This window comes from Zootoca vivipara, chromosome 10 (assembly GCF_965207765.1).
Source record: "Zootoca vivipara chromosome 10, rZooViv2.hap1.1, whole genome shotgun sequence".
NCBI lineage: Eukaryota > Metazoa > Chordata > Lepidosauria > Squamata > Lacertidae > Zootoca > Zootoca vivipara.
The window spans coordinates 7,116,952-7,142,370 of NC_142593.1; the positions used below are offsets into that span (position 1 = coordinate 7,116,952).

General features: G+C 44.5%; 2 protein-coding genes across 4 annotated transcripts; both read right to left on the reverse strand.

Moving 5' to 3' along the window:
- Positions 1-1,480: 1,480 nt before the first annotated feature.
- Positions 1,481-13,452, reverse strand: LOC118076959 (uncharacterized). Of its 2 annotated transcripts, XM_035100196.3 has the most exons (5): positions 12,658-13,452; positions 9,732-9,837; positions 8,001-8,054; positions 4,461-5,682; positions 1,481-1,804 (listed from the first exon to the last, which is right to left on the reverse strand). In XM_035100196.3, the coding sequence occupies exons 2-5, from the start codon at positions 9,804-9,806 to the stop codon at positions 1,551-1,553; spliced, it is 1,605 nt and encodes a 534-aa protein (XP_034956087.2). In that variant the 5' UTR covers positions 9,807-9,837; positions 12,658-13,452; the 3' UTR covers positions 1,481-1,550. The 2 variants fall into 2 exon arrangements, with proteins under 2 accessions (XP_034956087.2, XP_088509207.1); XM_088653081.1 differs by lacking the exons at positions 9,732-9,837; positions 12,658-13,452 and adding an exon at positions 6,062-6,164 and having other exon boundaries at positions 8,001-8,020.
- Positions 13,453-14,315: 863 nt separating this feature from the next.
- Positions 14,316-23,455, reverse strand: ISCA1 (iron-sulfur cluster assembly 1). Of its 2 annotated transcripts, XM_035099615.3 has the most exons (4): positions 23,322-23,455; positions 20,137-20,190; positions 18,242-18,347; positions 14,316-17,285 (listed from the first exon to the last, which is right to left on the reverse strand). In XM_035099615.3, exons 1-4 carry the CDS (start codon positions 23,400-23,402, stop codon positions 17,137-17,139), a joined length of 390 nt encoding a protein of 129 aa, XP_034955506.1. In that variant the 5' UTR covers positions 23,403-23,455; the 3' UTR covers positions 14,316-17,136. The 2 variants fall into 2 exon arrangements, with proteins under 2 accessions (XP_034955506.1, XP_034955507.1); XM_035099616.3 differs by lacking the exon at positions 20,137-20,190.
- Between the last annotated feature and the right edge of the window lie 1,964 nt (positions 23,456-25,419).

Below are 25,419 nucleotides of genomic sequence, written 5' to 3' on the forward strand. Positions count from 1 at the left end.
TTGCACCTGCTTCTTTATATATCTGCATCACAAAGCAGATTGTTAGATTGGGCAGCAACACCTTAAAGGAAGATTCTCCATGGTTCTTCAAGTGTAAAAAAATGCATAATGAAAAATCATTAAATAACTTTTGATCATTAACAGATTATTAATGATAACTCTGGAACTTGATGGTTCAGTTGCAATATTAATTGCTTTGTTTCTAGTTTTCCAGTCCATCAGTAAGACGACAAAGTTACGAGGCCTCTCACTTCCAGGCTATATATTGCTTCCATCATGTTCATGACTCAAGGACTTTGAATAATATATTTGGGGGGTCCCTTAGAGGTCATTGAGCCCAACCCCCTACTCATTGCAAAGGAAACTTGCCTAGGTGGTAGAACTATTGCTCTGCAGCAGTTGCAATTGCATGAACAAGCTAGCATTGGAACTTCTCCCAAGAACAAACTAGTCAACGTGTTTGTAAGTGACGTGGCTGCTACATGGCAGTGTTAAGTTCTTAAAACAAACGCCTATATGTAGGGAGTAGGGCTGGGCGATATCTGGTTTTCAACATCGCAATATATCAGCAGCTAAATATGCAGGGACCCAGGTGGCGCTGTGGGTTAAACCACTGAGCCTAGGGCTTGCTGATCAGAAGGTTGGCGGTTCGAATCCCCATGACGGGGTGAGCTTCCATTGCTTGGTCCCAGCTCCTGCCAACCTAGCAGTTCGAAAGCACGTCAAAATGCAAGTAGATAAATAGGAACCGCTACAGCGGGAAGGTAAACGGCGTTTTTGCTGCTCTGGTTTGCCAGAAGCGGCTTTGTCATGCTGGCCACATGACCTGGAAGCTATACGCCGGCTCCCTCGGCCAATAATGCGAGATGAGCGCGCAACCCCAGAGTCGGTCACGACTGGACCTAATGGTCAGGGGTGCCTTTACCTTTACCTTTAAATATGCAATATGCTGATATATCACAGTGCCTCTTCACTTTGCACTTTTCAGTGCCCTCCTCATATATATGATGCTATATGTACATGTGGAGCTGAAGCTAGCTGGGGGGGAAGAGGGCAAGTCAGGGGAGGGAGGGCAAGAGGGAGAAACAAGTGGTTCTGTTTGGGGTCAGATTTTTGGCAATTTGATTCTCCAGAAGGGAAATGAGAACAGCAAACTCTCCCCTTGGTTGCGCAACTGCACTGAAGGTGGCTGCAGCCAGATCCAAAATATTTCTGAATGTAAAAAGGTGAGGTCTTTCAGTGATCAGGTGGCCCTACAGAGAAGTGTTAATAAACCAAACACAAGATTGCCACAGGATAGAGGCAGCAGCAAAGGATTATGCTTGGTCTAGGATGGCGGACCTGTGGCCCTCCAGATACACCTGGACCGCAACTCTCATCATCCTTGACCATTGGCAATGATGAGAGTTGGAGCCCCACAACATCTGATCCCCCGGTCCTGGTCATGGCAGATGCCAAAATGCCCACAGACACAAACTCAGCCAAGACTAAAAGGTGTTTAATGCCATTTCAGACAGATTTTCTCCAGACTGTCAGACACTGCTCTCCATTCATGAAAAGTCTTGGTTTTGTGCAAACAGGACAACCATATTCTCAGAAAACTTGAGAGAGTCGTCAACTATCCAGCCCTTAGGGATCAAGGGGAGGACGTACTCTGTAAACCTGGCAAATGTGGTTCCTGTGACTCCGTAGCTGTAAGACAATTTCCTCTCCACGCCAATTGTTTTGGGTTTCCGTTTTGCAATGCCTTTGTATAACTTCCACTGTAGATCTTTCAGGCAATCAAAAGTTACATAGCCTGTTTCTTAAAAGAGAAAAAAAGAGAGAAGAACATCAGATGCAAACATTGCTTTTATTATTCAAAAGGTTGGGGGGGGGTATGGCAGAAATGGATTAAAAAGCAACCATGGCCAGGCCAAGCCCAAGAGTGCCAAACATAGCCCAGGGAGGAGGACTGAGCATGCCGAATAGGCATGGAATGTTGAGTACTTGTTGGAAAACAAAAACAGAAATTGGGAGAAAGGGAAGGGAAGGAAGTGGCCTGGTTCTGCCATTTACAGCTTACATTATCCTGGAGGAGGTCATGTCTGGCTAGCTGAACCCCTGGAATAGGACCACTCCTGCTGAGGAGAGAGGATACACGGCAACATTTTGTTGCAGCTCCCACTTCCACTACTACCTCTGCAACAATTACTCCTACTAATTATATATTTGTATTTTCCCCTTCTGCCCAGTTAAGGGGGGACACTTTTACAGCTGATTAATTAATCAGTATATGTTTAGTAGGATTGTATGGCATGTTGGGGATGGGGCAGTACCTCTGGTGGGGGACACGTCGTGCTCTTCCTAGGGTAGGTTGTCCCCGACTGTGGCTCCTAGAAGCTGTCGGCACGCGACAGTGGCCGCACCCTGCGAACAGCTTCGACTGGCCGGCTAAACCAGATGAAGGTAGCTGATGGGTATCAGTGAGTTGGAGACTTCCCCTACATGTGAAGACAGGCTCCGGCAGATTGAGCAGACAAGACCAAGAGTGGGTCCAGCGGTCAAGAAGGTGGCTACTGCATGTACTGTAGAGGGAAATGAGGGGCAGATGGGGCTCGCCAACCTGTGAAGGTACCCCCATCTTGTTGGCATCTGTCTGCTTGAGAGAGACAATGGATTTTGCCTCTCGGAGTGAAATCAAACTGCTAAGTTAGCAGTAGTGAAGCGACCTCCCTGGGGCGCAAGCCTGTGCAATGTGTATGGAGGTCCTGGGAGACAGAGTTCTGTTCGAGAGATAGGGATGGAGGTGGGAAATAGGATTTGTCTGAGGGAGAACTGGTTCTGATTTGAGTGGAACATCCACAATGAGAAGACTATAGCAAGAGGAAAGAGCCTCGCAGCTTAGATGGGAAGACTGGGGAAAGTATACAGTACAGACAGGAGTTAACTGGAGGGCTGGGTTTGAGTCAGGAGAGGTAGAAACTGTGAGGATACTGTCTACTTAGGTCTCATTCCAGTCAGGATGGGAGAGTTCTTCTAAGAAAATAAGACTCCCAAACCAGTAACAAGGGGTGAGATGATTCCCCTGGGTCTATAATACTAATTGGAATACCTCAAGAATGGGATTGCTAAGAGAGTGGGTAACTGGGGGGGAAAGTGTTCCTCGCTCATGAAATTGTAAATTGTAGACATTCATTTAACGGAAGTACCATGAGGTGGGTCTGCTATACTTAATTGGGGGCAGTTAGTGGGGTGGATCCGCTACATATTAACTGGTGTTAGTGGTGGGATCCGCTACAGGGGTGCTTTCATCCTGGTAGCAATCAGGCCCAAATGGTTTTGAAAATCCACTTCATAGTCAGGGGTGTGGCAAGGGGGGGTGCGTTGGGGGCAGGCCGCCCCGGGTGCCACCCTGGGGGGGACACTCGCCCCCCTGACTCCCAAGCCAAGCCCCGCCGCCCAGTAAAAAGCCTTGCTCAGCGGCTTGCTCACGGTTTGCCGGCACCACCGGTCCAGTGCCATACGGATGGTGCCGGGATCCTCCGTTTATGATCTGAACTAAAACTTTAACATCCAGTCTCTGCTTGCCTGGAGACTTCATGTCATGCTTTTTCCATTGCCAGCCATAAACTATTTAATTTTCTATACTTTCACTTAATCCGACCCATTTGACTAGGCCAGTGATGGTGAACCTATGACACGCGTGTCAGACGTGACACGCAGAGCCCTCACTGCTGGCACGCGCCCCATCGGGCAATTCGCGCTGTTGTTGTCCCCCCCCCATTTGTTCTCCTGCTCCTCCTACAGCTTGTCTCCGCTACAGCTTGTCTCTGCTGTTAAAACCCGGATCCTTTTTTGTTGTTGCTGCTGGTAGCCAGAGATTGGTTTTTTTAAAACTTTCTGTGCTGTTTTTTTTTTTCTGGCGCTTTGGCAGACTATGATTGGGTGTAACAGTGTTCGTTTTTTAACCCATTCTGTGCTGGGTTTTTTTGGCACTTTGGCAGACTATGTCGGTGCTGTGTGTTAGTTCCAGCGAAGGTATTATTCGTTATTTATATCTGTTCCCTTCCCCCCCCCCAAAAGCACAGCAGCTTTGGAGCATCCCCCCAAAAAAGCAAAGCGACTTTTGCACACACACACCCAAAAACCTCCAAAACTTTGGTCAGCAGCTCCCCCCAAAAAGCTCACTTTGTGATAAATAAGGGTTTTTTGGTTTGGTTAAATAATTAGTTTTTGGTTTATTAAATACAGTTATATATTACAATTATACATTTTTGTTATTTAAACTATAAATATCACGAAATTATGGGTGTTTTTTCTCGAAGTGACACACCACCTGAGTTATGCTCGGTTTTTTGGCGAATTTTGACACACCAAGCTCAAAAGGTTGCCCATCACTGGACTAGGCTGTAAATTGTACTGGAGTCCAAGAGCTCCCTTCATTCCTACTTGTACATAACTGAATAAAATTTGCTAACCTCGAACTGTTGGTAGCCTATGAGTGGGTTGTTCTGCTAATGCAGGCCGAGACGGTGGTTTCTTCTTTTGCAGCTTCAGTGTAAAATACTGTATTCTGCACAATATCTCTCCCGAAAGACACTGCTTTTGAATGGCGGAAATTGGCAAGGACATGACCCTCTTGATTAAAACCAGGTAAGGAAGTAGGTGTGCTGGCGGCAGTTCTATGAGGTAGCGTTTCTGTTGCGTTCCAGAAATAATGCTTTTGCTTTTTAATTTAGACTGACTGGAAGGCACAGGTACAGAAGTATCTTTGGCTTCTTGGGAGTCCTTAGCCAAATCAGGATCCAGTGAATCTTTTGCCAAATCAAGATCCTGCGAGTCTTTAGTTGAATCAGGATCCCATGAATCTGGATCTTGTGAGTCTTTAGCCAAATCAGAATCCTGTGAGTCTTCAGTCAAATCAGGACCCTGTGAATTAGAGTCCTGTGAGTCTTTAGCCCAATCAGAATCCTGTGAGTCTTTAGTTGAACTCGAATCAGAGTCCAGAAAAGCTTTAATCAAATCTGGATTCCATGAGTCAACATCCCATGAGCCTTTAGCCAAGCCAGGATTCCAGGAGTCAGGATCCCAGGAGTCCTGTGCCAACTCAAGAACCCACGTGTAAGGATCCCAGGAGTCCTGTGCCAACTCGGGACCGCCCGAGTCTTTGGTCAAATCACGATCCTGTGATTCTTTATCCAAATCAGCACCATGTGAGTCCTTAGTCGACTCGGAATCACGTGCATCAAGATCCTGTGAGTCCTTCGTCGACTCAGAATCCCGTACGTCAAGATCCTGTGAATCTTTAGCCAAGTCAGTTTCCTGTGAGTCTTTAGTCAAATCAGAATCCTGTAAGTCATGATCTTTTGAGTCTTCAGCCAATTCGCGATCCTGTGAATCTGTGACCATAACAGGATACAGCAAGTCAGAATTCAATGAGTCTTTATCCTGTGAATCTTGAGCCAAATCAAGATCTTCCTTTATAACAACCTCTTCCTGAGATGCGCCGAGGTCAATGTGACGACGTTTCGTGACCTTCAAGGTTATGCCGCCTTCATGCTCTCCAAACTGTCTAATAGATTTTGTGATTGACCGGATGGCATGGAAAAGAGATGCATGGGACTCCATAAAAGGCAGCCTATCGACATGCTTTGCTTGCCCTTGTTTAACGCTTTTAGGGGTCATTACCAGTTCCGACACCTGCACACACAAAAAGACATGATGCCCTTATATCAAGCAATGGCCAGAGGCATGTAGTCATAGATTAAAACATTTCTACCCTACCTTTTGATCTATGGATTCTACAAGCCAGTTAAGGGCAGTGCTTGAAAAGAATGAAGACGAAAACCAATAAAACTGAATAAGCACAACAACACACAACGCAACAAATCGAGAAACGGCAGCAATATCTCAGTGAGCCTCGGAAGCTCTCCAGGAGAATGCTCCACCTTTGGTTGGAACCTAAAGGAAGGGATGGGAGTTCCACCCTTCTGGTGCCACGGTTAAAAAGTCTCTGCCCACTATGGTCACCAACCATACATCTGACCCGGGGGAGATATAAAGCAAGGCTCCTACCTACCCCTGTTCATTCGTCATGCTGGTTGGGGATCATAGAAGTTGTATCTCAGCATCATCTGGAGAGTATTCCAGGCTGGGAGCAATCAGGGTTCAGCTTATCACTTCTTTCAATGGTTTTAATGTAAGGAAAGGAAAAAGGAAACAACAAGCAAGTGTTTTTGTTCAAGGTCCCAGCAGCTCCCTTTATTCCCCCTTACCAATTTTCCACTCCTCAACAGCAATTCATGCCCCCTGAGGTGAAGGTTTTGTGTTTGTATACACTGGTGTCTGTGTTAGGATTCTTGGCCTGTGTTTGCAGTCATGGGATTGTTGTCTATCACATGATATTCCACATAGTGGGAAGTGACAGAGACAGGATGTTTGGATTACTGTGTTTCCGTGATGCGGGACTATTGTCCTTTGTTCTTTCTCTTTGCTGTCTGATGAAAAAGAGGAAGGAGCTGAAACTACAACTAATCCAGAATGCGGCAGCTAGACTGGTGACTGGGAGCGGCCGCCGAGACCACATAACACTGGTCTTGAAAGATCTACATTGGCTCCCAGTATGTTTCCGAGCACAATTCAAAGTGTTGGTGCTGACCTTTAAAGCCCTAAATGGCCTCAGTCCAGTATACCTGAAGGAGCGTCTCCACCTCCATCATTCTGCCCAGACACTGAGGTCCAGCACCGAGGGCCTTCTGGCGGTTCCCTCGTTGCGAGAAGCCAAGTTGCAGGGAACTAGGCAGAGGGCCTTCTCAGTGGTGGCGCCTGCCCTGTGGAACGTCCTGCCACCAGATTTCAAAGAGGAAAACAACTACCAGACTTTTAGAAGACATCAGGGAGGCTTTTAATGTTTAATAGATTGTTGTGTTTTATTTTTCTGTTGGAAGCCGCCCAAAGTGGATAGGGAAACCCAGCCAGATGGGCGGGGTATAAATAATATATTATCATTATCATCATCATTATTATTATTATTATTATTATTATTATTATTATTATTATCAGAATGTTCCAAGTTTATTATATGTAAATAAAAGTAATCTAGCAAAGATGCTGTGCTACTGAGTTTGTTACGCGAACGGCTAACACTCTGCTGTTCCTAAGTGTGCTAATGCCACTTGGTATCAGTCACTGAGATGTTTGGGCTGGAGAAAGCTTTTGAAGCTCCCGAACGATCAACCAGGAGGGAGAGAACATGCCAGTTGGGCATGTGTCTCTGCCAGGGTCCTACACGAGAGTAGGACGATCCTAACGGTCTGTTTCCGACATCATGAACAATTGGGGCTCTCCCCTTGATTTCTATGGGTACCCTTCGCTTCCATCTCTGGACACATTTAAAAATACCTCCTCAGGGTGAACCATGAAACAACCTGCCTAAACAACGAAATGAGTCTTCATTGGGCTGCTTTGGGGTTTTCCCCCTCCTTCATGCATTTATTCCTGCTAGATCTGTTTTTCCCCAGTGAAAAACTAGGCTTCCTGTACATCAGTGGCAAGCTTTAAAAGTAGTTTCTAATATATTTGCCTTCCTAAAAGTAGTTTCTAATATATTTGCCTTCCTACCATCCTGGCCCTGAACTGGAAATGCATAAAGGAGGAAACAGCCGTGCTAAGATCATTGTACCTGTGCCAAGCACAGTTGCCACAGATACTGTTCCAGAGAGGAAAAAAGCATGCTCTTTTAGAGATGAATTATCCCAGCGAAACCTGCTCTGGAAATGTCATTTTATGTTAGAAAGCTTGTGACAACTGTGATCATCTGAAAAGCACCAGATCAGGGGGGGGGGGGGGGGACTGGTGACTCTCCATAGATGCTGCTGAACTACAACTCCCATCATCCCTGACCACTGGTCCCACTGGCAATTCCTTTTTCTGCTTTTATAAATCTTCTTTTTAAAGGAAAAACATGAGAAGAAAAAGCTGCAGAACGGTCTGTTGCTTTTTCATTGTCAATCACTCACATTGCAGCTCCTCCTGGCTGGCTCATAATCCGGACTCGTTTCAGCTGCACTTTGCTGAAAAAGAAAACAATTGAGCTCTGGGAGGCAGAAATCTGAAACTCTCTCTCTTATAAAAGGCCTAAGATAGGGCTCCCCACTTTCACCTTTTAATTTAGTATATAGCATAGAGAGGCTAGCTAACTTGGATTACACCCAAGTATTTATTTTGACAAAGTTTATATACTGCTTGATTGTAATAAAACCTCAAAGTGTTTTGCAATAAGAATAAACAATAAAACTATCCGTTAAAAAAAACCCAAAACCAGTTGAAACCAACTATTTAAAATATTCAAAATATAATTAAAAGCAAAATAAGCTAAAACTGGATTTAAAACTGTGACAGCTTCTACAACACAAGATGCGGCAATATGAAACTCTCAGAATTAATGGTTGGTTTACTTCTCTGTATTGTTAGGCTCTTGCATTAATGGGTGTTTGCTACACTTTTAGCTATTTATTTAGCTATTTATTATTTAGTTATTATTTCTGAGATTTAGATCCCTCTCTTAACCATAGATGATCTCATTCCAGTAATAATATAGAATGCAATAAAATATAAGATGCAGTTAAAATCAGTAAAAAACAAAACAAAAAAACAACATAAAAAAATTCCTTCAGTAGCACCTTAAAGACCAACTAAGTTTTTATTTTGGTATGAGCTTTCGTGTGCATGCACACTTCTTCAGATACACAGTGTATCTGTGTAAGTGTGCATGCACACGAAAGCTCATACCAAAATAAAAACTTAGTTGGTCTTTAAGGTGCTACTAAAGGAATTTTTTTATTTTGCTTCGACTCAGACCAACACGGCTACCTACCTGTAAAAAACCAACAGTTATAATGGAAAAATAAAACACAGAGCAAAACACTGATCACCACCTTGCTGTGCAGGTCACCTGCACACATATTCAAAGCGAGTGGAAGAAGCTGGCACCCAAAGAGAGACAGCATTGGTGCCTGCCAAACCTTGGGGGCAGGAGGCTGGTGAACAACCAAGGGGCCATTACTCAGAAGGCCCTTTGGTGAGTAATGGGTTCTCTGATCTCATGTGTTGATGTTATTATCAGAAGTGCTTTCTTAGCAGGTCACAAAGGACAGGCAGGACAGTACAGGGGCAGGGGCTCCATTAGGTAACTGGCTCCCAAGCCATTCATTTTCATCTCTCCAATTGTGAAACATGACAGGTTTCACTCTATAAATGGTGCCATTTAGAATTAAGTTTGATCTGGAATTTGTGATTTTTTTTTAGATTTGCTTTATCATTTAAAGTCACCCAGAGAACTATCCTTACTTGGTGACTGATAAATAGAACTGATGAATAACAGATTTCCTAAGGAAAGCCTAACAATGGAGATGTTGCCAATTTTATCACTATAATCCGTGTGTGTGTGTGTGTGTGTGTGTGTGTGTGTGTGTGTGTGTGTGTGTGTGTGTGAAAACCTCTTTTTCAACAAATCAGTAATAATTCTGTCTCTTAGCCATTAAAGTTACAATCTCTTTTTTGAATTTAGTATCTACATGCTTTGGTTTTCATTTGTTTCCCAGGTAAGTGTTTTGTCTATTCCCCCCTGACTCTGATAAAATAAAAGACAAAAAAAAAACCAGAAAGGAAAGCTATAGATAAATAAAAAGATGGATAAAGTGGAAGCGACTGCAGAATTCTCTTTTGCTTTTTCATTATGAATCACTCACTTCGTAGCTGAAGGGAAATAGCTCATTCTTCTCCCCATCGTCTATTCCCTCGCAATCCTCAGCTTGACTCATCATGGCTGCACTTTACTGACAATACAAAACAACTCTGTTCCGGGGAGAAAAAGACAAAGAGGGATATGCAGACTTCTTGAGGGATATGCAGATGTTGTTACAAGGCCAGAGGAAATTTCTAGTTGCTGTTTCATATTCTTTTAAACGCAATGTTGGGTTTTCTTGACTGGGCTTAACATGTTGTGAACTGCCAAAAAAAAAAAAACCACAACCCAGAACTAGAGGGGCAAATAGAAAAATATAAGTGAATACCGTATATAAATAAATACTGACAGGGTTCGCGGATGCCAAAATAACTTGGCATGCCTTGGGTACACTACATCTTAGGGTAGCATGACTTGGGCAGGCCATCATTTGCTACCCTGCCTCTGGCAGCAAAAGGTTTGGTGCTGGCCCTGGCTGCTTACCAATTCAGGATTATGCTTCATGCATCTGTTGACCAATGAAAACCCATGCCAGAATACATTTGCAAGTCTTTAAGGCGCCAGAAAACACTTTTGTTGCATTTAATGCAAGAGATGGAAGGTTGCCTCCATTTCTCCTGATATGTTTGCTCAAAGTTTGCAGTATGATTGGAAGACATTGGCTATATTTTGAGCACTCTTCCTGACTTGCTTATGGGGAGGTTGTGTCAAGCAAGTGTTATCCCATTCTTTCCAGTGCATTTTCTCCTAACTGCCCTCATTGCTGAATGCCTGATTCTTTTTGGGGAGGGTAGAGTATTTGTCGCTCAAGAGTTCCAAGTCAACTTCAATCGCACAACCTGAATCTGCCAGTATGTGGCTGAATCCCACCTGTTTGGAAGTGTCCTAGCATAGGAGCCCCTTCTGTGAAATGCACCCATAATCCTCTTTCCAACATGTGCACAAAGGTACTTCCAGATGGTCTGCTTATTCACACAAAATTGTGTTGCTATCCCACCTATTCTAGCAGACCAATTATCCCATCAAAATTACAAAACATACTTCATGCAGTGCTCAGTTGAGGCAAATTAATGGAGGGCCTTCTGGTGGTTCCCTTGCTGCAAGAAGCCAAATTACAGGGAACCACAGGCAGAGGGCCTTCTCGGTGGTGGCACCCGCCCTGTGGAACGCCCTCCCACCAGATGTCAAAAAGAAAAACAACTACCAGACTTTTAGAAGACATCTGAAGGCAGCCCTGTTTAGGGAAGCTTTTAATGTTTGATGGACTATTGTATTTTAATATTTTGTTGGAAGCCGCCCAGAGTGGCTGGGGAATCCCAGCCAGATGGGCGGGGTATAAAAAGAAATGTTGTTGTTGTTGTTGTTGTTAACCTATCAATGGCTACTAGCCACAAAGGCTACGCTCTGGATCTGGTTGGCCTCTGTGAGAACAGGATGCTGGACTAGAGGAGCCTCTGGCATGATCCAGCGAGCTCTTTTTACATTCTAACCAACCTTATTTGTGGAATCTGAATTTGCCTCTATGCAACTGAATCCCTACCCCCCCCCAGTGCGCAATTGGCGACATCATCCTCTGTTTGGCTCTGTCTAGCACAGAGGTTTTCAACCTTTTTGAGTCCACAGCTCCCTTAGCCAACAACATTCTTTCTGTGCACCCCTGTGGGCAGTGATTTTTTTTCTTTCTAAAAAATGTTTAGGGGTACTCTCATTTTGGCTCAAGAAAATCACCATTTTATAGTTCAAATAGGGGAAAATAAATACAGTAAATGGACATACCCCCAGAAAAAAGCACTGCCTGTGGGGCTCAGGAGCCCAGTTAGGTCACACCTTGCCTGCAGCCTCTCACCCTTCTTCAAACCCCTTCCCTTGTGGATTGTTCCCTCAACCTCCACTCCTCTCCCCTCTCCTTGGGAGTCCTCTGGGCAGTCACTGCTGCCACCCCTGGTCTCTGAACTGCACCCCAACCCTGCCCCAAAGAGAGGTGCCTCCCATAGACACCATTCGCTTGTGGAGCTTATAGCCAGGGCTGCTGTAACCTACAGCTGTGCAAGCCTTTGGGAGGCAGAGACTCTGTGAGAGGGCATCAGAGGAGGGAGAGAAGGAAGGACAGAGGCTAGTGCCATCATTCAAGGCACCCCACGGTGCCATGGCACACTGGTTGACAACTACTGGTCTAGCAGTTTGGGAATGAAATGTCTCAATAACGGTTGTTTTAGATTTCTTTTGACCTCAAGTGCTCAGAAAAATCTGAGCACAATCTTTCTACAATTTCTACTTTTAGTTACAGTCATACCTCGGGTTAAGTACGCTTCAGGTTGAGTACTTACAGGTTAAGTACTCCGCGGACCCAGAAGTACTTACTTCCGGGTTCCACCGCACGCATGCGCAGAAGCTATCTGCGCACTTCACGCATGTGCAGAAGCGCTCTGTCGGCGCTTTGCACATGCGCGCTATCGCCGCTCGGGTTAAGTACTTTTTGGGGTGCGAATGGCACTCCGGAACCAATTAAATACTTAACCCGAGGTACCACTTGTAAATGTTATTTTTTTTCATCCACAATACTGTCTTATTTATTTTATAGTACAGTACATTAATTATTGCCTTCATTTTATGGCTCAATGGTCTCATTAGACAGTAAAATTCATCATCTGGAACGGATTGATCCACTTTCCATTACTTTCAAGGGGGAAGTTCGCTTCAGGTTAAGTACGCTTCAGGTTAAGTACGGACTTCCGGAACCAATTAAGCACTTAACCTGAGGTACCACTGTATTTTTATTTGAGGGGGGGGGGCCTCCCCCTGGCTACATGGGTGACAGTGAATCCTCCTGTCCAGTCTGGAAGCTCCCCAACTTTCCCGGCTGCGCTAGGAGTCTTCTTTATCCTTCACACCTGCCAGCCTATATATATATAAGCATCATCGTTACTCACAGGATTGATGCAGAAAGCAACTTCCAGGAACACCTGATATCTCGGACGAGGAGATTTCAGGGCAGGTGCATTTGGGTTGCTAGGAGACGGGGCGGGGGCGGGCAAAGGACGCTGCCTCCAGCGTTTTCAAAAGCCTTGAATCCTTGGACTGGGTGACGGGGCGGAGCCAGAGGAGTCGCGGCTGCAAGAAAAAGACGGGGAGAGTCGGCGCTGCAGAAGGCGCCGATCCACTTGATCCGCGTTGGGGTTTTACAGGCCCGAAGGGAACCCGATCGGAAGCAAATCGTGCTACCCAGAAGAGCAGCAGCGAGCCAGCAAGCGCTGCGAGGCCGGCAGCCGCGCCCCCGTCGGCGCGGGGAGAGGTTTTGCCGGCGTTTTCATAGTGACCCCATTATCACGCCACAACTTTTCCTGCCGGGCGGCGGGCGGCACCGAGGAATGACGCTCGGACGCGGGGAAGGGAATCGGGCAGGGGCTGCTGCTTCTTTCAAGGATGCATCTGCCGTCGCAAGGTTTCCGGGCAGCGAGCAGGGCTTTAGGAAACCCACCTGAGCGTTGCCCTTCTCCAAACGGAGCTCCCAGTGCGCCGAGTCCTGCCCGCCAAATGCAAGAGGCGCGGAGCCCGGCGCCTGCTATGTATCCACCGAGGAGGCAGGAAGCAGACCCGGGGAGTCGCAGCTCGACCGGCAAAATAGTTGCGCTGCGAGGGATCTGGGGATTCCCTTAAGGGCCAACCTTCCAGTGGAGAGGGCTTGTCCTTGCCGTCGCTACTTGCTGCGCGGGATCCCGAGCAGTGCCGGATTTATTTATAAGCTCTTGGGCTCCCCCCAAAAATTTAAAGGCCAAAAAAACCCTGCATGTTATAAGATTAAAAACAAATAAAATAAAACCTACACACAGCAAGAGTGTTTTGTGTTGTGTATTACTTTGATAAACTACACATTTTGTTATGTGCAAATGGCTTTAGATACCTATTAGGTCCATAAATTACCATATAGCATATATTCAGCACAAAAAGCAGCGACTTGTTGACAAAGGACAGCTGAACATATAAAAGGGCCTCATTATCTTCAGTAGCTTAGGGCCTCATCAAACTTAAATCCGGCCTGATCCCGAGTCAGACGTTTTAGATGCCAAAATACAACCCAGACCCAAAGTTTTGATGTTTATTTAGCTTTGCGGGTGCCTTATAAGCCAGGTTTGCCTTGAGGTTGGTGCTATGTCTTTATTAAATCCCTTGTTGTTGTTTAGTTGTTCAGTCATGTCCGACCCTTCGTGACCCCACGAATCCCTAGAAACCCTCAAATCTCTACACTGTAATACAGCAACCATGAGAACAAAGCAGCGGGAGATGGGAGTGCTGGGTTTCACCGTTGGCTCAGCTAAGAGATCAGCAACTTTTGGCTCTTCCACTCCTTTTAACTTTTTCCATTCTGACTCATTGTGATTGGGTTTCCTTTTTTTCCTCCTCCCTACCAACCAATTTTCCTTGAGTGTTGCTTTTAGATTATAAAATGGAAGGCAGATTGTCTTACAGATATTTGTAAGCCGTGCTGTGAGGAGCCTTGCTTTGGTTGAAGTGTAGGGTAAAGATCCTTAAAATAAAACAGAAATCTAAAAAATTCATTTAGGATTTGATGTAGAAACTACAAAACATGTTTTCCATGTTTAACAAAAGGTAATATTTATTACAACATGTCAACATTATTGCACATGTGATAGATGATTAATAATTACAATCGCTTAAGCTACTGCTAACAAAAAATTACTTCCAATTTGCCCATTAGGTGTTTAAATACAATGTACTTTCATAGTACTGAAGTGCACACTTTCATAAAACACAGAATATACAACATTTCTAAAAATATTAAGATGTAAGAGTACAGCAATACCATTTTTACACAGTACTGTCTACATTCAGTGTCCTCTCTTCATTCATTAAGAAGCAGTCAAATACTGGGGCTGTTCATATGGAATTTTTGATTGCACTAGCCCAAAATTTCCACAGGGTAGAAATGCAGCAGTCCTAAGCAAAGGTTCTAATAGTCTCAGACATGCTCTTAGTCACTGGCCTGGTTTGCACAATACATTAAGCCATGGTTTAATGCGAATTTCACACTGGTACACACTATGTAGTGTTTATTCTTCATTCCTGTTCCTGACACACCAAATGAAACAAGCCAGAGTCTAACTTCTTGTCACCCAAACCCAGCATCACAAGTTTCCTTCAAACCAACCATAATCACTAGATGAAAAGGAACCTTGGCGACTGCTCATTTGTTTGGGAGGAAACAAACCCCAAACCTGTTTAGAAAAATTTCTTGAGTCCTGAATCTTTCAACATACTGCTTCATAAGATGCACATGAGTTCTAGTGCACGAACATGCCAAGGTTGCACCGGCTTTCCCTCTTGTAAGCATTTTTTAAGTTGCACATTTGGTTAAAAAAGAGGCAAAGGACCCCTGGACGGTTAAGTCCAGTCAAAGGTGACTTATGGGGTTGCGACGCTCGTCTTGCTTTCAGGCTGAGGGAGCTGGTGTTTGTCCACAGATAGTTTTCCGGGTCATGTGGCTAGTATGACCAAACCACTACTGGCGCACAGAGGACCGTGACGAGTGCCAGAGTGCACGGAAACGCCGTTTACCTTCCCGCCGCAGAGGTACCTATTTATCTACTTGCACTGGTGTGCTTTTGAACAGCTAGCTTGGCAGGAATTAGGACAGAGCAATGGGAGCTCACCCTGTCCCGGGGATTCGAACTAGCAACTTTCTGATCAGCAAGCCCAAGAGGATCAGTGGTTTAGACCACAGCGCCCCCTGCGTCGGTTTAGTCATGCTGGCCACATGACCCGGAAAACTGTCTGTGAACAAACGCCAACTTGACCATCCAGGGGTCCTTTACCTTTACCTAGTTGCACATTTAATTTACTATGTAGGAAAAGCCTGCTTTGAGCCTTTTCAAGGAAGTCTGCAAGGCAGGGATTCCAGAGCTTACCGGTTTGCTCCACTGCTGAACTGTCCTCAGTCAAGATTCCTGCACTCCCAATGTTTAAACTAAATGCCAAGGCCTGAATGGGTAGAACTGTGGCAACTGATAAGGTTATTGCACTAGTAATCTTGCACTGAAACACATGTACCATACCATCCTCCCAACACTGCTTATCCCTTTCATATAAAGCATAGCGTGAATGCCTGTCTGTATAAGATAACTGCCAGTGTTAGAAGCCTTATGAAATACTGGGGTGAAAAAAATGGCTCTGTTTTCTCAAACTAATAAAACAGCCACCACCTTCTTATGTGCAACAGTATGTTAGCTGAAAGATCATATAAACAGGCCTTTTTTAAAAAAAAAACCATTCATAATATGAAACACAATCTCATTAAAATAAAAACAGTAGTATTATTTTTAAAAAAGAAATTACTCCTCCCTCCCTACCTGAGCAGTCGTTATCAAAATTCAAAGTTGGTTTTACAAGTAAGATGTTTTGTTCTTATTTGGTTGAAATTTGAAGACTTCTTAAAATTAACTCAGGCCACAGGCTGTTAGGGTATCAAAATCTCATCACCCAGAAAAAAATAGTGTCCTCTGCTGCTTGACAGGAACATAAAAATAAAATAAAATATCTAGACCTAGGAAATGTAGGGAGTGGTTTTAGAATTAGCTTCAGAATATTTTTAAACTGATTAAAACAAGCAATGTCAAAGATACACCCACAGACTTCTGCATTACCTTTTTTAAAATCACAGTGACTACATTGTTCCTTAAAATATTAGTGACTTTCCTAGTGGCAACCAAAAATTATTAATGCCTCTTAGAATAACATAGGATGGTGGGAGAGAAGAGGGGGCAGAATATCTGCGTGTGTATGCTGTCAGAAATGCAGATTAGATTGCAATCCTAACCCTACTTACTTGGGAGTAAGTCCCATTGAATTCAAGAGGACTTACTTCAAAGTAGCTATTGTTAGGATTGCACTGTGACTCACCTCAACTCTATTAGATCATATGCCCCTGAAAATTCAGACTAACATTTGAAGAGAAAGTACTAAAAATAAATACTCTGTAAAATTCTGATACATGCTAGGATTATTTTTGCCTTAAATATGCATTAATGCGAGGCCTACAGTACCGAAATTCCTTCCAATCCGAGATTTAAAAAGTAGCCATATGGCCTTAATACAATATTTGTCAGTCTTGCAAAGAACTGACAGGAGCTTTTTGCAGATTGAAATTTGAAGAGGTATCTTACAGTAAACCTAAGTGTTCTGAGCTTCTGCAGACCAATTCCTCTCCACACTCTTAAACCCAAAATATGCAAGGGCTGGAATTTAACACAGAGATTACACTTTCAAAACACAGTACTTTTATTTTCCTGGAAAGGGAGCCAAATATTACAAAGCCTAAAGATGTGAAAACACACACACCAAGTGATTACTTCAGAAAGCAGTTTTGTGGTCTTAAAAGTTATAGTCCTGGTGTTTTAAATGTTAAAGCTTTCTCCACAACCACACGTTCCTTTGATGTTTGGGTTATTGAAAACAAATTCACTGGACAGTTTGTCTTCTATATAGTCCATTTCAGTTCCTAGAAGTGTGAGTTGCGCTTTCTTTTCAATAAACACTCTAACACCTTGACAAAAAGAAGAAGAAACAATTATGAGATTTGAAAGAGAGCAAATTCTGGATTCCCCCCCCCCCCACTACGCAAAATATTTGTGAGCAGCTAATCCTTGTCCTAGATTACAATGCATGATGCATCAAGACACATTATTTCACCCAGAGACAGGCTACAAACACCTCAGGCCTGTTGCACTACAGTTTAATACTCCCCTCCACAAATTAGATTGTCTCCGGCTCTGGATTACTTGGCTTAACTTTGTACAGTGGATGCTCGGGTTGCGAACGTGATCCGTGCAGGAGGCACGTTTGCAACCTGCAGCGTGTGCAACCCACGTCTGCACACGCGCAGGTCGCGATTTGGTGCTTCTGCACATGCACGATTTAGTGTTTCTGCGCATGCGCCGAAACCCGGAAGTAACCCGTTCTGGTACTTCCTGGTTCGGCACGGAGAGCAACCCGAAAAGATGCAACCTGAAGCGGCTGTAACCCATGGTATGACTGTAGAACCATTGCATGGTTGCCCTGCTCTAACTGCAGAAAAAGTGCTTTCTTCATAATTCAGCATAATTCTAGTCAGCTTGACCAGATGCCACCTGTTAGTGATTTCTTTTCGATCTCTTTAAAATGTCTTGGTGGTCTCAATTCTGATGGACCATTTTTGTCATTTAAAGCGGTGATTCAAAGCATAATCTTAGAAGTGCTGCTCCAGTATGTGAAACTTACCACATAAGAAGCACATTCAAATATTGGAAATTTAATGGCTAGATACAGAAATCAAGTCTCGCTGGTGACAGCACCAAGTTTATTTGAGAGAAAGTCAATTTATGAATGAAGTGAATTAGGGTTACCTTTTAATCTAGTGAGAAACCTGCACAACTGTGATTAAATGGCATTAACAATACGGTATTTTAAAGGAGAAGTAAAAAAGGACTTAAAATTATCTCTGGGATACCAAAACACACTTACCATCCTGTACTACTTCCTCATCAGAGTTCCCCTTTGATTTTGTGTATTCGAGTGTATAAGAAAGTCCATTACAGCCTCTTGTACGGACACCAACTTTAACGCCTACCTGAAACATTAAGTTTAAAAAACCGATAAGAAAACATTTGTATTTAATCTAAAAATTTCAGCAGAAATAGAAATTGTTTTCAAACATGCATAACCTCACCAGAATTATTGCTTTTAACACAAATCAGCTAATATGATCAGTACATTTACACTGCTGCACAGAGTAGAATTATCAAATATAAAAAATGTTTTTTAAAATGGTACAGAATGTTAATAAAGCAAGCCTACAAGTCAACAGTCAATTAATCTACTAAAATTTCATGTCTGCATAGAAACAAAGGCCTGACATTCTCCGGTCTCCCAATCAGGAAAAGGTAATTAAGTTTCAGTGATGTCAACTGCACAATTTGTACAGTACATGATTCAAGCCCGATAGATTTCATAAGTGGCATCCAACCGTATCCATCTGCTGACAGGTCCCGTGTCCCCCCCCCCCCCCCGGAGATGCTTATCTAAGTGTAAAAGGGAAGTGGTGATATTTTTTGCCAATTCTACCTTTCCCTTAAAGTAGGCATCCCCAACCTTCGGCCCTCCAGATGTTTTGGACTACAATTCCCATCATCCCGGACTACTGGTCCTGTTAGCTAGGGATCATGGGAATTGTGGGCCAAAACATCTGGAGGGGCGTAGATTGGGGATGCCTGCCTTACAGTCTTCAGCACCCCTTTCCCCAAAATCTTCTGCAGAAGTTTGAAATACCCTTTGAAACAGCATCGGAGGTGGTGCAGGGGGTTATAGGAACATATAGGAGGTTTCATAAAGAGTCAGACCATGGTCCATCTAGCTCAATATTGTCTACACTGAATGACTGCAGATCTCCAGACAGGTTTCTCTCCCAGCCTTAACTGAAGATGCCAGGGACTGAACATGGAACCTGCATAAAAAATAGATTCTCTTCCACTGAGCCTCAGCCCTTCTCCAATGGAATCTGCAAGCAAGCAAGCAATCAATCCACACATTTCCTGCTTTCAAATGGAAGCTTTTGCTGGATCTAAGAGCCTTCTAGCAGCAGTGGGACACAACTGGATACATCCCAACAGCACTAACTTTTTGAGGATTGGGACAATGTACTTAATAATGAATGAATCGCATGTTATTCCAGACATTCTCACATGATATCAAGAAGCTCAGCACATTTCACTATATTTTTAATACATGTGAAAAAACAACAGCTTCATCACTATCAACGTGCAACAGACTCTAAAACCATTTCACCAGGAACAGCATTGCCGTTCTCCACTGTTGAACAAGCAGTTGCTAGATTAGTATAGTTTCAAATTTAAAATACAAAGTCCGTCATTCACTCTATTTTACAATGTATTAATTCACAGGGTATCTGCTAGAGGGGACCCAGGTGGCGCTGTGGTTAAACCACTGAGCCTAGGGCTTGCTGATCAGAAGGTCGGCGGTTCGAATCCCTGTGACGGGGTGAGCTCCCGTTGCTTGGTCCCAGCTCCTGCCAACCTAGCAGTTCAAAAGCACGTCAAAATGCAAGTAGATAAATAGGAACCGCTACAGCGGGAAGGTAAACGGCGTTTCCATGTGCTGCTCTGGTTTGCCAGAAGCGGCTTTGTCATGCTGGCCACATGACCTGGAAGCTATACGCCGGCTCCCTCGGCCAATAATGCGAGATGAGCGCGCAACCCCAGAGTCGGTCACGACTGGACCTAATGGTCAGGGGTCCCTTTACCTTTACCTTTTTATCTGCTAGAACTACAACAAACAGCAGCACATTTAAACAAATATTAAACAGATGAGTAATGTCAGGCATACTCTCCATCTCTACTTACATGGTCAGGTTTGTCTTTAAGCAGTTGTTTTATCTTCTGCACAGCAGATGGGGTCTGAAAGGTTTTTAGGAATAGCTTTGGATTAGAGGAATACTCAGCTTCATCTTGTTATCTTAAATCAAAACCTGTTTTCCCCCACCACTTTCAGAGCCTAGGTTCAGTACAAATTCTCGTATCGCCACAATCAACGGCTCATACTAGCAACGAACAGCAACTATTTGATTTCTTGATATTTTAGGATCAGGTTGTAACTAGAGATCTGTGTACTTCACTCAGCCTACTTCAAAACTGGGCTCAGCAAACATAGCACTGCTCAGCAACTCCAGTTTTATCAAGCACAAACCCAGAATTTGGTTGCCAGACTTCCAACGGCATAACATGGTCTCAATCCACCCCCATCTTTGTGTCCAGCCCAATGTCTCCTTTCCTTTCCATTTCCCTAATTTGATGGCAACTGGGATAGCTCAATCCCTGGATGCTGCAAGGCAACTTCTCAGGCACCTGAGAAAAATAGTTTCCCCAAATCCTTAGTATAGACATCAGGTGTCCTGGAGAATACTATGTTGCTCCTGTAACACACTAAGTGCACAGAGGGAGGCATATCAGCTCAGACAATAAACAGAGCACAAGAACAACTTTCTGGAGAGATGTCACTTTGTTTGAAATTAGAATCAGCATTAAGAATTGGATAAATTTGTAATCCAAACCAAGTAACCATGAACTTAGGTAATGCCACTAGTTCTAAACATCTTCAATTACATACATAAGGCGACTTTCTGGGATGGATTCTACTCTGATAAAGTACAGATCCAACCCCTAATGGTCACAAACAGTGCAGCACAGAAACCAATGCAAATTTCTGAGAAAAACATAAACTGCAGTGACAGTAAAGTATAAAAAAGTAATCAACTGTCAGAAATAAATCACCCAGAGTAAGTGCAGCTAACTCTTCATCAGAAGAAACAAGGTCAGCTCAAAAGTGCTAGCCTTAATGAGCACAGCAATTTTTTGGTAGGTCTTGCCCCCATGAGGCAGTTGCAGAGGCTAATGATCCCCACAACTGCCTAAATCTCTTCCTCTCCTGGGTCCTTCCCAAGCAATCTGAAACTTAGCCGCTGCACCTGTCATTGTTCCTCCCTTTTCATACCTCTTTTGGTCCTGGGAGACCAGGGGAGGAGGGCAGCCTGTCACAGCAGCAGCAGGAGACACCCTGGATTCTTCACCAGCCTGACTCATCTCTGCCTCTTGGCCTCCATCCTCTCCTGCTTCCACTTCTGCTTCTAGACTTCTCTCTGCCACAGACTCTCCCTGCTCACTAAACCCTGTTCCCTCTTCCAATATCTCTAACCAACTGAGCAATCCAAGCTGACATCCTCCTCCCAGTCTTCTCCCTCTTTACCACTCACTGTCATCCCACCACCAATCCCCGGGCTCTGAGTCTCCATGCCTTGGGGGCCCTCTAGCTGGTGCCTCCCAATATTCCTTGGTGTCTAGCCAGTCCATGACATCAACCACACAATATGTATATGCTAACCATAGTTAATGGCTTACCACGAAGAACACACTGATCTTGACCACTTTGCTCCTTCCTGCTACCAAGTAGGAAAAACAAACCACAACCCCTGGCATAGTGTTACATACAATCCAGGGGACAAAACAAGCTACATTTGTTCTTGCCTTACTATGGTTGCTGACTACCCAACCAATCTGTTTAAGTTGGCAGGGGGAGAGAAGGGTCAGGCACATGGAGGCCAAGGGATGAACCTAGCAGGTGCCATCCTGCTCCCCTGCATGCATTCTTCAAAGTCCAGATTACGAGAAGAAGGTTTATAAAGAAAAAAACATGCCATGCTACTCATACTGTGTTTGGCCTATGAAAAAAAGTCCTTTCTCATATACTTCCCCCACTTTGTAAAAAGAAAAATAGATCCCAATGATCGGACACAGAGGACAACAAGGCTACATCTTCAATGGTTGCATGTAACATATTCAGCAGCTGGAACTTGTCTGAGGAGCCCTATGAGCTTTTGTATCTGGCCCACCTTAGCGGAAACAGGACTTTTCCAAGTAAATTCATTTAAAGCAGGCACCCCCAACCTGCAGCCCTCAGATGTTTTCACCTACAACTCCCATGATCCCTAGCTAACAGGACCAGTGGTCAGAGATTATGGGGATTGTAGTCCAAAACATCTGGAGGGCCGAAGTTTGGGGGTGCCTGGCTTTAAAGCAAAGGCTTGGGAACCAATGAGACTGCATTGGGGGGTGGTATGCCTAAATTATATAATTTGGTATCTGCATGATTGGTATTAGTAACTGTACTATAATTTGGCATTGTTATTATGAGGCTATTATTGGACTGTAACTGAAAACTAATAAAAATTATATTATATATACACACACACACACACACACACACAAGATAACCTGCAGGAGCAGAGCAAGTTCTCCCTCCCTCCTGTGGCGAATGGCATCTCCCAACAGAGGCGACGAGGGGAAACGCTTCACCCTACAAACTTCTGCCTGCCACCACAGTTCTAGTTACAGGTGGGTAGCTGTGTTGGTCTGACGTAGTCGAAATAAAATTTAAAAATTCCTTCCAGTAGCACCTTAGAGACCAATTAAGTTTGTCATTGGTATGAGCTTTCGTGTGCATGCACACTTCTTCAGATACACTGAAACAGAAGTCACCAGACCCTTATATATAGTGAGAGGGTGGGGAGGGGTATTACTCAGAAGGGTGGTGGGAATGGGTGATTGGCTGATAGGTGTGGAAACCCAACTGTTTACGACTGCAATTGGTCTTACAGGAAAAAGCAAGGGGTGAGATGGCTAAAAATAGCTTTATCATGTATAATGAGATAAGAATCCAATGTCTGAAGACTTCTGTTTCAGTGTATCTAAGAAGAAGTGTGCATGCACACGAAAGCTCGTACCAATGACAAACTTAGTTGGTCTCTAAGGTGCTGTTGGAAGGAATTTTTTAATTTGTTTCTGCCACCCACAGTTCGTGATGTGGCCTCTAAGACCTGCCCCTCCCCCAGACCCACTCACAGCCCCTCCAGACGTCGCGCGCAATAACACGCCGCAACTGCGCCTGCGCAGCCCTCTTGTTTATCGGCCAGCGAAGGGTCGAGAAGCCCCGCCCCCAAGCGAAAAGGGAGGCGCCCCCCCCCCCCAGGACTGACCAGTGTAAGGGCGGCTCTAGTGGCCTGAATCTTCCTCTTGCTCACGGCCCGAACGGTGGCTCTGACCATGGAAGAGGCCATCTCTCCCGCTCCGCCCTTTCAGCCCCGTCCTCCGAGGTTGTCCATGAACACCGCTGACGAAGCGACGCACAGCTCGACGTCACGGCGCGCGGGTGGCGTCACTCGAGGGGGCGGGAGCTTAAGGATGGCTCGCTCCTATTGGGTACGCAGCGGGCCACTGGGAAGTCTGCCGTTAAACAGGTGTCTCTCTCGCGCTCTCTCCTCCCCCCACGTCCTTCTCAGGATGGCTGACCAATCAGCGGAGAGAGGAGGAGCGGAGAGGCGGGAAGAATTCGATTCCAGCACTTGGGGAGAGAACGGCTAGCCCGCTGCGGAGGGACGGAGGGATACGAGGCCGAGGGTCGCCGGGATTAGTTCTCTGCGCGGAGGTGCAATACTCAGGGTGATGTAGTTGGCGCAATAACATTAGCAAAAACAAAACATTTGCTTTGTCTTATTTAAAACTCTCTCCCCACCCACACTGAGATCAGTCAGAAACTCAGGTTGCATTCTTTTATTTTGCGGTGCCTCAATCTTAGATACACTTTACTTGGGAGTAAATCCTATTCAATGCAGTGAGACTATCCTTTGAGCAAAGGTGGAATGAGCTGCACTCTTAAAGACATAATTTGGCGCCTCGTTCAATAGGATGGTTGTTTGTTGTTGTTTTCTATTACATTTTATTGTACAGTAATTCATATTTGGTGTTAGGTGCCCTGAGCCCGGCCCTGGCCCGGGAGGGCGGGATATGAATAAAAATTATTATTATTATTATTATTATTATTATTATTATTATTATTATATTTAACTGAGAGGCCTGTTGACCAATTGCAGTAAAAAGGCAAAGGACCCCTGGGCGGTTAAATCCAGTCAAAGGCAACTATGGGGTTGTGGCGCTCATCTCGCTTTCAGGCTGAAGGAGCCAGCGTTTGTCCACAGACAGTTTTCCGGGTCATGTGGCCAGCAGGACTAAATCGCTTCTGGTGTACGGAGGACCGTGACAAGTGCCAGAGCGCACAGAAATGACATTTACCTTCCCGCCGCAGCAGTACCTATTTATCTACTTGCGCTGGTGCGCTTTCTAATTGGTAGGTTGACAGAAGCTGGGATAGAGCAACGGGCGCTCACTCTGTCACAAGGATTCGAACTGCCGACCTTCCAATCAGCAAGCCGAAGTAGCTCAGTAGTTTGGACCACAGAGCCACCTGGTCCCACTGCCAATTGCAGTATCATGAATTCAGCATCATTACGTTTTGGCAGACTGATTCCATTCCTCAGGTCTGCTGTTGTTTTTAGTTCCCACAGCTTTCCGGAAAGCAGTCCCTGTATTAGTTTGCACAATCCATCCAAGATGAGATTCAAAAAAGTTATTTGACCCCATTTGCAATTCCTGCTAAACTATTCTTGATGTAGGTGGGGTGGGATACTTTCTGGGTTCTGGAACTTGGCCTCTCAGAACCTGGTGCCTTGTTTGGAGCTAAAGCTCCCATTCTTTCTGATCAGCACCTATGCTGGCTGGGGCTAACAGGAGTTGTGATCTAAAATATTTAAAAGACACCAGGCTGGGGCAGACTGCTGTTAACAGACACCCTTTATTCTACAGCTATCCTTGAACCATAGATTCCAGAAGAAAGCCGGTTTGCTGGGTCATAAAGGAGCTTATATGAATAAGGTTTTACTTTTGTAAGTACTACTTTGAGGGCATCTGTCAAAGGTGGTGTGAAAACCTATTAAACAGAACCAAGTTCTCTTATGATGTAAAGATATTGGGGATGTGTGATTAGAAATGCTTCACAGTAGTTTTTATACTTCCACCAATTGACCAGAGAGATTTCAACATACAGCACAGTGACTAAACTTGCGCAAATTATAGAACAAGCACTGCAGAACAGGTCAACTGCTCAGACGCTTACTTAAATGTAGAGTGTCAAGAATTGTGAGGAAAAGCCTGAAGTACAACCAAATGCAGAAACTGTCTACCTGTGCTGTAGTACTTTAAACAGCAAACACTTGGATGCATGCTGATAGGAAAGTGATA

What these genes read in the sequence shown, in the direction of transcription:
- LOC118076959 (XM_035100196.3), bottom strand. Translation starts at nt 9,806, where the DNA reads ATGATGAGTCAAGCTGAGGATTGCGAGGGAATAGACGATGGGGAGAAG. An exon ending in TATTTCCCTTCAGCTACGAA is followed by an intron (nt 8,055 to 9,731) that starts GTGAGTGATTCA and finishes TTTCTTTTTCAG; the next exon opens with CAAAGTGCAGCTGAAACGAG. An exon ending in TAGGCTACCAACAGTTCGAG is followed by an intron (nt 1,805 to 4,460) that starts GTTAGCAAATTT and finishes TTCTCTTTTAAG; the next exon opens with AAACAGGCTATGTAACTTTT.
- ISCA1 (XM_035099615.3), bottom strand. Translation starts at nt 23,402, where the DNA reads ATGGCCTCTTCCATGGTCAGAGCCACCGTTCGGGCCGTGAGCAAGAGG. An exon ending in CTAGAGCCGCCCTTACACTG is followed by an intron (nt 20,191 to 23,321) that starts GTCAGTCCTGGG and finishes AAAACCTTTCAG; the next exon opens with ACCCCATCTGCTGTGCAGAA. An exon ending in TGAGGAAGTAGTACAGGATG is followed by an intron (nt 17,286 to 18,241) that starts GTAAGTGTGTTT and finishes CTTTTTGTCAAG; the next exon opens with GTGTTAGAGTGTTTATTGAA.